At 40.3% G+C, this 13386-nt stretch overlaps 1 protein-coding gene across 6 annotated transcripts in view; it reads left to right on the forward strand.

Annotated features, from left to right (window-relative positions):
* Window positions 1–13386, forward strand: part of ANO1 (anoctamin 1) — a 72371-nt gene that overhangs the window by 53562 nt on the left and 5423 nt on the right. For 4 of the 6 annotated variants that reach the window (XM_042867303.1, XM_042866873.1, XM_042867135.1 and 1 more), the window contains 11 exons: window positions 650–732; window positions 2571–2582; window positions 3409–3480; window positions 6434–6508; window positions 7257–7458; window positions 8126–8237; window positions 8911–8968; window positions 9077–9177; window positions 9641–9786; window positions 11482–11634; window positions 12403–12455. In XM_042867303.1, coding sequence (XP_042723237.1) covers window positions 650–732; window positions 2571–2582; window positions 3409–3480; window positions 6434–6508; window positions 7257–7458; window positions 8126–8237; window positions 8911–8968; window positions 9077–9177; window positions 9641–9786; window positions 11482–11634; window positions 12403–12455 — 1067 coding nt within the window. The remainder of the gene's footprint in view (window positions 1–649; window positions 733–2570; window positions 2583–3408; window positions 3481–6433; window positions 6509–7256; window positions 7459–8125; window positions 8238–8910; window positions 8969–9076; window positions 9178–9640; window positions 9787–11481; window positions 11635–12402; window positions 12456–13386) is intronic. The other 2 variants (XM_042866961.1, XM_042867218.1) reach the window with 1 other exon arrangement.

Genomic DNA, 13386 nt, shown 5'->3' on the forward strand with positions numbered 1-13386 from the left:
TGCTCAGTCTCAGAGGCAGAGAGACTGATATAGACTGGGATTTTTCACTGTGACTCAAGAAATGCTTTAGAGATGTTTCTTTTCTGGAAGTTGTCCTCATCAAAAACAAAATTTCAGTGTTTTTAATGATTAAAAAACCCCAAACCATCACAGGCTTCTTTAGCACTTTGCTCATCTGCAGCTTTAACAATATGATAAGTATTTGGGTTTGAGCATGATTATTAGATCCAGTGTAACTATTATGATGACTAGATAGATGGAATGAGAATACACAAATGCTTTATTTTGATATCTTTGAGCGAACAATTATACCAACAGTACAATACTAGTTAAATCAGTCATATTTTGTGTAGATGAAGAACAGATTTGTTTGGACTTACAAATGGAATTATGTACTGATGAAGACCAACGGTATTATTAGTCACATGCAAATATTTAAATAACTTTGGGTGTTTGACTTTCTTAGACCTCTTAAAAGCTGTGTGCATCATTCCGCATGAAGTCATGTGGGCATAGTAAATGTCCTTTATTTTAGCTTACACAGACAGAAAAGTTGGCTGCTAGCACAGATTCCAGGCACATACCTAGGGCTGATATGACATCTGAACCTTTATAAAACATCAAAATAACTGTCAACCTGCTGTTTCAGCTGCTACCTTTATGGAACACTGGAAGAGAAAGCAGATGCGTCTCAACTACAGGTGGGACCTGACTGGGTTTGAAGAGGAGGAGGTTTGTCCCTTCCGTTCTGACTCTTTGTCTTGCTCCGCGGTGCTCTGAGTCCTTCCATGCCCCGAGCCACCAGACCTTGGCCTGTGGGGTGTTTAAAAGACAGGAAAATCCCTACGTGAACCATATGATGTTTTTATAGCCAGGCTATGACTAGTATGTATTGTTGCCATAGAAACATAATCGTATAGCCACAGAATCACAGTTGGTTGGTGTTGAGTTTTTTTTTGGTTTTGTTTTGTTTTGTTTTTTTGTAAATGTGCAACCAGGTCACACCTAGCAGCATATGCATGGAATATATGGCTCATGCATTACTCCCTGGCTGTTGTCAGGGCACTAACAACCACAGAACTTCGTTCAGCTTGCACTGCTGAAATGAAATCAGAAATGAATGTATCAAACCTGATAAAGTTACAGCATTGTATTAAAAAAAAAAAAAAAAAGGCACTGAAAATTCCACTTGAATGATGCAAGATCAAGCCATGACTTGACAAATAGTTAAGAAGGTACTGTCAGACGAGTGCTTGTGGCACTGGGGGCATTGGAAGAGATGCAAGTGTTGAGGGGTATTTATTTTGGATGCCCAAAAAAAAAAAAAATCCCTAGTCAGGTTTATGATAAACGTGCTAAGTAGTATGAAAGGAGAAAAAGAGGAGTCTGTATATTTAAGAAAGGGTATTAAAAATCAATGAATTTCTTGAAGAAAAGGAGATAAAATGCTCAGCTTAGGACCTGCCTTACACCTTTTTGTTTCTAAATTTGCCACTTCACTAACAGTACCTGCTTGCCCTGACCGTAGCACAGTGACAGCAGTGCCAGTCTTGCCATGGCCTTGGTCACAATCCGGGGGGACAGGTCCCTTGTGTCACCCTGTGCACTGCAGCATCCCAGCCAGGGCATACAGCTGGCATGGGGCCACTGCCCTGCTTCCTGCCTGTCCAGATTTATTGCTGTTGTTGTTACTAAAAGGAGCACGGCTGCACTTGTCATATCACAAGCTGTCCTAAGTAGATACACAACAAATATTGTTCCCCTGAAACAAAAGCCTCATAGATTTGACAGGGTGCTGTGCAGCTGGGTGAGCCTTGGGCAGTTATTGCTCCCCTCACCCCCAGACATTTCTGCTAAATTATCTCCTCTTAATATATTTAGCTCCTCCTTAATATATTTAGGCACAGTGTGCAAGCAGTCACTCTACCATGCGCTTTGCTAGATTATATCTATTTGACTGGGAGAGAATATGGGGCTTTATTTGCTGCATGCTATACTGCCCTTTTATTTTTGGCAGCTTGCTGATAGCACACATGAAAGTAGAAAGGATTAACTGTATCTTTCCGATGGCCATCTCCTTCACGTCCAAGTTTAGAGCTCTACCAGGCTAAAACCTTGTGTGGCCAAAGGCAGCAGCTGTTAATAAAATACAGTCTATCCTTTGTTTTGTATAGGCAACTCTAGATAAGTTGTGAAGCTAGCAAGGAATTTGAGTCCCTCCTTATTTCTGATTTTGATGAAACTTAAGCTAGTATCACGCTAAGAGCTGGGGTCGAAAGTGGATAATAAAATACAAAGTGTCTCATCTTCCAGTGTTTTTTAGGGACACCGATGTCATACAGTACCTACAGTAATGTCAGTAGATAGCGTGGAACATGAGTGGACTGATCTTGTGTTAGCTTCTACCATCCACTGCGCCTGTGTTTGTTTCATGTAATTGTGAAAATATAAATCTGCGACAGTTCAGTAATCAATATTTTTTCCCCCTTGTTCTTTTTTTCTTTTCTTTTCTTTTTTTTTTTTGTGTGTTGTATTTTTTTTTATTTTATTTTTTTTCTGGTTTCCTGAAGGAGGCAGTCAAGGTTTGGAAAACATTTTTTTAAAAATTGCTCCTACCTTTTTTATTACATGTCCACTGATGAATGCCATCTTTTGATCTCCACCTCTTCTTTTTTTGAGCATCAGATTTCCCTTACAGCTCCCACTGATTGCTTTTCCTTTACACCCTCCCCCTCTCCACTTGCTCAGACATTTTTCAGATCCATTCTGTTTTCCATCCAATGCATACCTCTGAATTCTGCATCTTTTGTGAATGCGTAATTATTGTCAATTCTGAAGCCATGAATCTTTCTGAATCTTTTGGCTGTCTCTTACTTCTGAGTGTTTCCTACTCCCTCTCCTGCAATGGCTAACTGTGTGGATTTTGTCGAGACAGGATTACGGGAAGACCCCAGATGACGATTTTCTGGGATCCCAAAACAATGGGTTTTGCATATTTACAACAAATAAGTGTTTCTTTCAAGAACTGAGAGTCACTGAATGCAAAATTAGCATGCAAAATCTAACTGTCATCACAAGGACAGGTCACTGAAATCCAAGTACAATGTCACGCAGTTTGAACCTGTCTGCAGGACGTCCTGTGTTCTCTTAAGAATTAAATATAATGTACACAGGGCTATAGGCAAATCATGACTGCAAATCAATCTGCTGCTTTACAACTGCAAATCATACAGCATTTAACATCTGGTTAAATGTATAATGAACTATCAATTGAGATAATGTATTGAGTGAATTAGAATTCAATTACAAAACAGAGGTTATTGGGAAATTGACCTGCAAATGGTTCATACTTAGCTGATGCTGAAAACAGATGACTTGGCTTTTTATTCAATATGACTTATTTCACAGGCTCATCCCAGAGCAGAATACGAAGCAAAAGTTTTAGAAAAATCACTGAGGAAAGAACACAAACATAAAGAGGTATGGTAAAAATATTAATTTCTTCATCTATTAAAAAAGCTTTGATAAATGCCATTTATAGCAGGCACTGACTCACAACCAGGAAAAAAAATAAATAGGTTACAGTGATGATGATAATAATAATAATAATAAAAAAACAAAGAATAAAAAACAAAACAGAAAAACTGTAGGTAGCATTTAAATTCCAGATGTTTTCAGCCCTGGTATACATGTGTACTCTCATACTTAAGACCCAAATAAGCCTAGAAATGCCTTCATTGGTGTGGTCAGACATGGAAGTGTGGTTTAAGAAATCTTGTCTGATTGAAGGGGCTGTCCTGTTAGGCTAACCAATACAACTTGAGAAAATAGGACAAAACATCTTATTCTTTGCTATTACAAGTGCCTCAGGGGAGGTTCACTGTCTTGCAAGCATCCATCCTCCCGCCAGCAGGTCAACTTGCAGGGCTGAAATCTGGTGCTTCTCATACAGAGGTTTTGGCTATGTGGGGAAGCCTCTGGGATTGTTGTGGCTGCCTTAGGGAAGCCCCTGGGAGCCCTAACATCTGCTTTTGCCTATTTGCTGATAGTGTAGGTCAGGCAAGGCACTGCTTTAACACTGCTCTTAGAAGATAAATGTCCTGCTGCTGAGCTGGGATCTGACTGTGCTTTAGGTCTTGGGACTGTTTTGTAAATGAAAATATTTCTAGAGCATTAGTTGGGAGCACTAACACCAGTTTTCTTGCCCAGTTCCAGCTTTGATATTAACTTTCTGCCTTTTAAAACCATAACTTCCATTATATTTCACCGGATAAGGTATTGCTCACTTTTGCTTTTACCTTGCTCTTGACACTGATGTGAATAAGGTGCTGCCAGCCATCCTGGAGTGCATCTCACCCGCAGCCAGTACAGTTCCTTTGAACAGCTTAAGTACTGCTGGACCCCTTTTTCAGGATGCTGATGTCAATGCGTTCTAGTTAATGGAGGGGGTGCAGCGTGAAAGTTGTCTTGTGCAATGTGGAATACCTGATTTAAATCCCTAGCAGGAGAAAAAGAATTCATATTGCTGCCTTCCTACGTAAACATTTGCATATAGACTTTGTTGAATTCTACCATAAATATGCAACTCACTGTTCCTTTTGGTATATTAGGAATTCAGATCCTGAATGTGGAAGATTAGGATAATCGGACAATTAATCGTAACCTCAAAATATCAGAGAAGGAAAGCTGAGCAATAAAGAGAGAGGTTTTTTTTTAACCAGACTATTTATAACTTCTTGGGCTGCATTCAATATGGATGTTGCTAATTTGGGAAACGTGAGAAAAGAAGTTTTTTTCTGAAAGACTTGGTAATTATCTTTCATTGGGATCTGGAGTGTTTGGGTTCAAATTCAACAGTTGAATGTCAACTCATAAATTTTGTTAAATGAAAACTATCTAATGTCAACCCAGAACTTGCTCACATTTTTTCAAAAGAAGTCTGATTAAAAAAAATTACATACATGTTTCTGAAAGGAAAAACACTTTGGACATCCTTTACACATCATAAAGGAACAAGAATGGCATAATCCTAAATTAAAAATGAGAAATTCTTTGCAGGACAGTTTGACCTATCCCAAGATTTAGGACAAAAGTTTGTGCTTTGCTGTTATTTTTTTGTTAACCTTAGGCTGCAACACAAACAGAGCGCTCACTTGTGGCTAAACTGCAGTGCATACAGTTAGTAGAGACTGTAGAGATGAATTTAGCAGTGCTTTGTAATGCTGTATTGCCCGATCCTTTTTTGTTTCCTTTAATTGCCATCAGAAGCATCGGTATTTTCCAGAAGAGGCAGCAAACAAATGGAGACAAAGAGTTAAGACAGTCATGGCTGGGGTGAAATTGGTTCTTTTTATTCAAACTTACGAGGAAGCTCAAATTATGTGTAATTATAGAAGACACAAATCAATTATTTTTGGCTGTTGAACTCTTGTTTAATATTCACATTCAGTTTTGGGTTTCTTTTCCTTCCTCCCTGGTTTCCTTCAGCACTCTTTCAGCCACTGTTTCTATGCATCCGGAATGGCACTGCATGGCTAACCTTAGGGGTACTGTGCTGGATTGAGGTTATGTTTTGCAGTGGAGCATGGGCTGTGTGTTGAGAGAGTTGCTTGCACTTCCTTAAGGCAACGTGCATGGAATAAAAATAGAATTTTGAGTAATATTTTTATGTCCGTTAAAATGTGTGCGTCATCTTCTGTAATGCTACTTTGTTGTTTATTTTCTGGTGTTTAAAAACAATTCCCGACATGAAAGATCATGAAAGACTTGATGAGCAATACTGCTCTAAATGAAATCTTCATCCCCAAATTCACTGCGGCAGAGTCGCTAGAAGGTTGATGGGATTTAGGATAGTCTGCAGACCATCTCACCACACATGTGCATCTTAACTCCAGTAGCCTGGTCCATCAGACACCACATGGATGGTCACATAACTTGCTACTATTGAAGCAAATTGAGGTTGGTCACATCACAGAGCAAGAACTTCCCTGTCAACTGTGTGCTCATCCTGAAGCTTTTTGGTACAGTCTGTATTTCAGTGGCACCAGTTGGGTAAATGCAAAGCTGCAAATACAGACTGGAGATGGAGAAGGAAAGAAGAGGAAGGATTTTTCCAGGGAAGGGAAAATAAAATATTTAACAGTGAGAGAGATGTTACATCATGGTTTATGACAGGCTATTTGCATGCTTCCTCCAAAAAGTACACAGAAAAATCTGTTTTATTTATATCCGCAATGCAGGCACTTGACCAATTTGAACCTAGATAGTAAACAATTTGCCTGTGTGGAATTGTAACTGTAAACACTGTGTCTTTGCATCTGCTAACTGGGTGTGTATTTGTTAGCCTTTATTTTTCCTCTGTGTTTTTGTCACATGCACAAAATTACATGATCTATCTTTAGTAAATGTACCCTTTCCCCTCCCCAAATTTTAGACGGATAAAGAGAAGCTGACATGGAAGGATCGTTTTCCAGCCTACTTGACCAATTTTGTTGGCATTATCTTCATGGTAAGCATCACTTGGCGAAGCCTGAAATTTATGTTACTGAGTGATCAGAAAGAACAGAAGAGATAAGAATGCTGATAAAACCATTTGTCAGATTAATGTGGTTCTCAACAACTTTTTCCCAGCAAAAACATTCAAACATTTTAGTTTTCTGTAACTTAAAAACTTTTACAGAAATTGAAGTGCTTGAAGTACTACTTTAGCACTACTCTTGGAAGTGGAAGTACTACTCTTTCCACTGAAGAAATAAGTATGCCTGAACATGGTAAGGGGAAAATGAAGGCATGGAGGTGGGGATTACCACCATGATCGATGGGACAAAGCTTAAAACACCCAGAAAATGCTCTTGGGAAGTGCTCAGGAAGGAGAGAATGGCATATTTCTTCTTCTTTTTTCTTTTTTCTTTTTTCTTTTTTTTTTTTTTCCCCAGTTGTTAATAAGCCATCATCATTTAAAACAAATTTTGAAGGAAATAATAATTCAAGACAGAGCGGCAGTTGGATAAAAAGCTTTTAAGTCCTTTCCAAAGGTATAATACACCAGGCTGACTTAATTGATATATTTCCGGAGATTTTGATGATCAAATGACAAGTAAAATTGGATCTGTTCTTACAGTGACTAGGAGCCTTAACACAATTTCTGGGTTTGGGGTATGGCCCATAGACCTCATGTATAAGGCCGTGGCTAGGTCTTGTGCCAAGTGTTTACAGTTAAATCTTTTGTAATGGGGTTGTGCTGCTCTTACTTGCAGGTGGGGCTGACATTCGCTATAGTGTTTGGAGTCATAATATACAGAATCTCCACTGCTGCAGCACTGGCAATCAGCGCAACCCCATCGGGCCGGTCCAGCGTCAGGGTCACTGTCACTGCCACCGCTGTCATCATCAATTTGGTTGTCATCATCTTCCTGGATGAAGTATATGGCTGCATAGCAAGGTGGCTAACTCAGATCGGTAGGTGCAAGTCCTCAGGTGGTCTTTATTGGAGCAGTTGTAAATGAGAGTACTGGATGGACTGCATTGCGTGGTTAACTTCAAACTAGTGAGGAAACCCAGGGAATTCGAGTGGGTGACCTGAGTTCTCACCAGTCACTTACAATACCAAAGCTTAGATGGATTCAGCTTTAAAGTCTAATTGCTAATCCAGTTATGTGTGACAGAGATACAGCTAAATTCCTGTACCTACTCTTGACATTGACTCTTCTCTATCACACAGTTACTGCTTTCTTTTTTCTTGCTTACTTGGCATGAGAGATTTCAAGTAATGGAAAACTGTGAATGCAAAGAAAAACAAGGCAGAAAAATAAAATGATTCCAAAAAGCATGACTGATGAAAGGTCCAGAATTCTTTTCAGTTAAGTTCTCCATCCTGCAAATGATTGTCATGAAGGTCAGCCGGATGTGACAGTTGCAACTCCAGATGCTGGAGTTGTTGCAATGAAGCTGAACAGGAGGATTTCAGAGGGCTTACCACTGACCTCCCTGAGGGCCATCTTACTTTACCTTTCTTTGTTTAAAAGGTGGCTGAGAATGCTTTCTAAAGTCCGTATTTATTAGGTCATGTATTGTTCCAGGTCAGGCAGTTTCTTAATGTTTCTTACATGTGTCCCATTGGTTCCAGAGGTTCCAAAAACTGACAAGAACTTTGAAGAGCGTTTGATCTTTAAGGCTTTTCTTCTGAAATTTGTCAATGCCTACACACCCATCTTCTATGTTGCTTTCTTCAAAGGCCGGTAGGTAACAAAAAAGTCTGTTCAGAGTTTTGGTTCATTGCTTGAAACAGCAGAAGTGGGGTTAAGACTTGGGTGATAAGGAAGATTCCTTGGGGTGGGTGACAGTAAAGATACCACGGGACATGTTCTGGTTAACACAACAGCAATGAGGTTAGGTGCCTATGGGTAGTCAGGTTCTGGCTCTAGTATGATTTCTTAGTGAGAGGGCAATGCTGAGGTGTCGTGGGGTGCTGGGCAGCAGGCAGCTCGCCTGGGGAACAAGGCTGAGTTGGACAGCTGGTGCTCAGCCTGCACAGCTTATTGCCTCCCCTCTTCTAACCTTACCTCACTAATTTACTTTCAGATGTTTCTTCCCTGTCCCTCTCATTTTGTTTTATGTTTGTTTTTTCTCCTTTTTAATATACCTTATAGGATTTCTGCCAAGATGTACCTATACTGTTGTAGGGCACGTGGCTTGCATTTGTACTGAGCTGCTCACTCAGTTCATAGGACTCATTTTTTGAAACAAAAACCAAGAAACTTCTAAGATGGATTGATTTCCTTCTTTTTTCTAGAACTGGTCATTAGGTGACCCTGCTCAATGACATAGCATTTCACACAAGTTACTTTAGGAATCAAATACTAGAAGTATGAAATCGATATGAAGTTCTTAATTCTAACTTTTGCACTCTAGGTTTGTTGGACGTCCAGGAGACTACGTCTACATTTTCCATTCTTTCCGAATGGAAGAGGTAATTGTATTTCACCCTACCTGTGCTCGCACCACGTGTGAGCTCCCTCTTCCCCTGTCACAAAGGTGGAACAGGTGTCCTGATTTCCCTTTCCTCTGTCTGCTGCAGTGTGCACCGGGTGGCTGCCTGATGGAGCTGTGCATCCAGCTGAGCATCATCATGTTGGGCAAGCAGCTGATTCAAAACAATTTATTTGAGATTGGCATCCCGTAAGTAGCAACAATTTTTTTCTCTCTCAAACACATCTTTTGCAGCGTATCCAATAAACTGTGTGTTCACAGCCCCTTGATATGAATGTGGTTTGCAGGCTACCTGCAAGTACTGTGCAGTGAGCCTCTATCTGCCATACAGCAAGTGCTGTGTCCTTGCTGTCCTGCAGCTGCACCAGCATTGCTGTCATTAAATCTGGCAGAGCACGTCTGAAGAGTTAGGAAATCTATTATCTTCTTACCGACTAGCAGTTGGTGCAGTTCTAAACGTGATTCAGCCATAACCATCTGAGTATTGGTACTTCTTTTTAGCATATTGTGCTCTTGCATAGCTTATATTAAAGTAGATACAGAGCTCATTGTGTCTGTTAATGTAAAAAAACTTACTGTTCCTCCATCCACTTGAGAAGTGGGCATTGTGCACAGAGTGGCATGCTAACTGGATCGCTTCTATTTTCCCCAGAAAAATGAAGAAATTCATAAGATACATGAAATTAAAGCGTCGGCGCTCCTTGGACCATGAAGAGCACATTAAAAAAAAGCAGCGTTATGAAGTAGACTATAACCTGGAGCCTTTTTCTGGACTTACTCCTGAATATATGGAAATGAGTGAGTGATGTGGAAAGAAGGCGTCTTAAGCAAATTATGCTAACTGAATGGAATGGGAGCTGAGGTTTTTGAACTGTAGGTTTGGAGGACAGTGGATATGGTGCAGAACTTAAATGTATGATCTGTATGATTTAGGACAGTAGCATATTTTGGCCAGTCATGGGCTGCTTCAGGGGTGAATTATGCTATCTGGTGGTCGTGATCCCTTCTTTAGCACTATATTTTAGATATTTTCTTTTAAGCTATGCGCCATGTTACTGTTAAATAATTAAACCTGAGATTGGGTGACAGATGTGTCATTTGTTGCACCTTACATGGAAAAAAAAATATCAGTTTAATTCAGATTTGAGTTTCCACTGTCTATTCTCACACCGGGTTTGTTGCATTTTTTTAAAATCTGACCATAGGCCAGGTTGAACTTGACAGATCACGTATACTGTTTTTTGCAAGTAATGCATTATCTTGAGTGATTGATATGGAATCTAAGCACTGGACATCACACTCTGCATTACTGAGGCCCAGAAGCTGCATTTTATTTCCACCTTAAAATCCTGGGGAAGCTGAGAAATCTATTCCTCTTAATGCTGTTATTGACAGTGTCAGAGATTCCTGAAGTGTCAGACTTAAACAAGCAACTTTATGTAGTGTTTTCAGGAACGACTAGACAAAAATAATGGAAAAAAATTATGAAACATGCTTATGCCAAAAATTGGCCTCCCTAGCTAATATAGTGTGAATTAGAATAACTTAGAGTAGTTGTGTCCAGGACAGACAGGAATTGGTCATGTCCCTCCTGAAGTCCATAAGGGGCACAGCACCAGGCCACCATATGGGCTCTTGTTGCCCGCTCTGTAGGGAGAACCTCACCTGGGGCAGATAGGCTGTGGGGGTGGCTGGAGGAAGGGGGAGTTGGTTAAGAGAGCATGGAAAAGATCTTGGCTTCTTTGAGGTGGGGAACAACAGTTCAAGGGACATTTAAATCTCTCTCCATAAGTACACAGAGAGGGCAAGCATTAGTATGGGTGATGAATGCAATTTGAAGAACAAAGCTAGCACAAAAGCTAGCAAAAGAACTGGCACGTACAATCACGGAGAGAGTGGGCTGGCATGCAGAAGGTTTATAAACTTCAGAAGAGTTTCCAATGGGCTTAGCGAGAGCTGAAGCCTTGCCATTGGAGCATGACAATCCTATGTGGGAGCTCATGCTGCCGCAGGAGGCAGCAGGTGGCAGAAGAGCTGCTGTCATCCCACATTCCTCATTCCAGATAGCTCCCACGGTTGAGGCCTGCATGGAGCAGGACTCCATCCTGCTGCAGCACAGCATCCCCTTGCCCCTGCCTTGCTGGAGGGACACAGAGGCAGCGAGCAGCAGGGTCGGCATTGCTGCGATGAAGCTAGGAATTCCCCTGTTTCCATGGTCATTTGGCCTTGCTGGACATGATGAAGAAAATGCACTTTATTCTCCCAGCAGGTGTTGTCTTATTAGAATCTGGGGGAATAGCACTGACATGATGATGTTGGAGCATCTGGACAACTGTCTAAAAATATGATCAGATTTTTGTGTGGTCCTGTGTAGAGTCAGGAGTTGGACTCGATGATCCTTATAGGTCCCTTCCAACTTGGGATATTCTATGACTCTGTGTATGCATTTGATAAATACAAATCAGTCCACTGACATTCTTTTTTTCTTCTCAGTTATTCAGTTTGGATTTGTAACTTTGTTTGTCGCATCCTTCCCATTGGCGCCTCTGTTTGCTTTGCTGAACAACATCATTGAAATCCGTTTAGATGCAAAAAAATTTGTTACAGAGCTGAGGAGACCAGTAGCAGTCAGAGCAAAGGACATAGGTAAGTGCTCATTGCTGCTGTCACTCTCTGCTTGTTTATTCCTGGACTGATGGCAGGATGCTATTGTGCTGAGTTGGTCTCATTAACAGGAAGACATTTATAGGACAATTCAAAACATTATACTGTGGCTTAACTGTGAACTGTCATAACTTACCAAGGCTTTGCTTTCAAAATAGAAAGACCAATGCTTTAAATCCAGATGAATATTTTATTAGGTAAACAGTGTCATTTTTCAAAGCAAAGTGATCAATACAGTAGCAAAATATCTCACGTGGCTCTGCACACCAGCAGCTTTTCCTGGCAGTGCAGTTTTCTTGCAGAAGCAAAAATTTCTGTGTTTAGTAACTCTGGACTGGACTGGAGAAATAGACTTGGGAATGAGAAAAGACTTGAATGCCTGTGGGTAAGCAAGTCCCTTCATCCCTGCTTTTATCCCAAAACTCATTCCTGAAGCTGGAAAGGTGCTGGAACCTAGTTGTGTAGCAGGTGAACCTGGCTGGAACCTAGTTCTGTAGTCGTACAGCAGCAGCAGACCAATCCTCCCCTTCTCTCAAAACCTCTAAAGAAATAGGTACCTAAGCATAATTTTGGAAGACAGAGTTGGAATCACTTTGCTTGATGGGTCCTTAAATTAGTCTCTTACAAAATATTCTTTTTAATTTCAATATTACTCTAGTTTGGTACAATCCTAACTCTGTTATCTGAAAAATGTAATTTAGCTAATTTTAATGACTAGCACAGCATTCACATGTTTGTCTCTTTCCTTAGGAATCTGGTACAATATCCTCCGGGGGATAGGAAAGCTTGCTGTCATAATAAATGTAAGTAATTCTGCATGAATAAAATCTTACTTCAATAGGCTGGCTTCTCCATTCTGCTCCATTAGTTTTATCTTAGCTTAAATCTCTCAAATTCAGTGAAAATAAATGATTCAGAATTTTGCTAAAATATTACAGAGTCGGATCCAGTGGTTACTTTAAAGTTGAGACAGTTCTGCACAGTGGTGCACTGAGGACAGTAAATGGCTAAAATTCAGTATTCAGAACAATAGGGAGAACTGAAAATCTGAGTACAACTTGGCCTCAAAATGCAATGCTCTCACTCAGATATAGCACTGATAATCGATGAAGATATTTTTAGTTACTTCAGCACTGAATATCCTATCCACCGGAAAAATTTCAGCCTACCTTTTTGTTGGCATAGTTTACATCATCTTGATTCTTCAGAAAAGTTGTGTTCCCTCTCACCTTCTTTCCATTATGGTAATCTCTAATATCCTAAATAAATATAAGTCCACTTTTGTCACCTTCATCTGGCAACAGATGAAAAGAACAGTTGAATGACAAGCTGAAAACATGTTTCTAATGTAGCACAATAGCAGCTGTGCAGGGCTTACAGCCACGCATCCATGGGCTCTCCTCTTTTCTCCCATTATTCAGAGTGGATATCCCTTAGCTTTGCCAACAGGTGTCTGTTCTTTTAAGGCCAAACCATTCTGGTAGGCGTCTGGGACGCTGCCTTAGTTTGTCTTTACCATTTCTCACCTTTTCCTTTGGAAATAATTTCTCTGTTTTTCTCTTTTCTCCCCTGTAGTCTCTCTTCATCATTATCCAGTGTTATTTTCCTTCTTTGACCTATGCACTGTCCCTTTTTATCACAGAACAAGTAAAACATTTTGTACTGTGTTTGTTCCACGTGACTTGTGCCAGTGAAAATGTTTTGCAACAATGATAAATAAGAACAGCGAGAGTT

Source organism: Lagopus leucura, unplaced genomic scaffold (assembly GCF_019238085.1).
Source record: "Lagopus leucura isolate 7727_CA_CO unplaced genomic scaffold, USGS_WTPT01 Super-Scaffold_1, whole genome shotgun sequence".
NCBI lineage: Eukaryota > Metazoa > Chordata > Aves > Galliformes > Phasianidae > Lagopus > Lagopus leucura.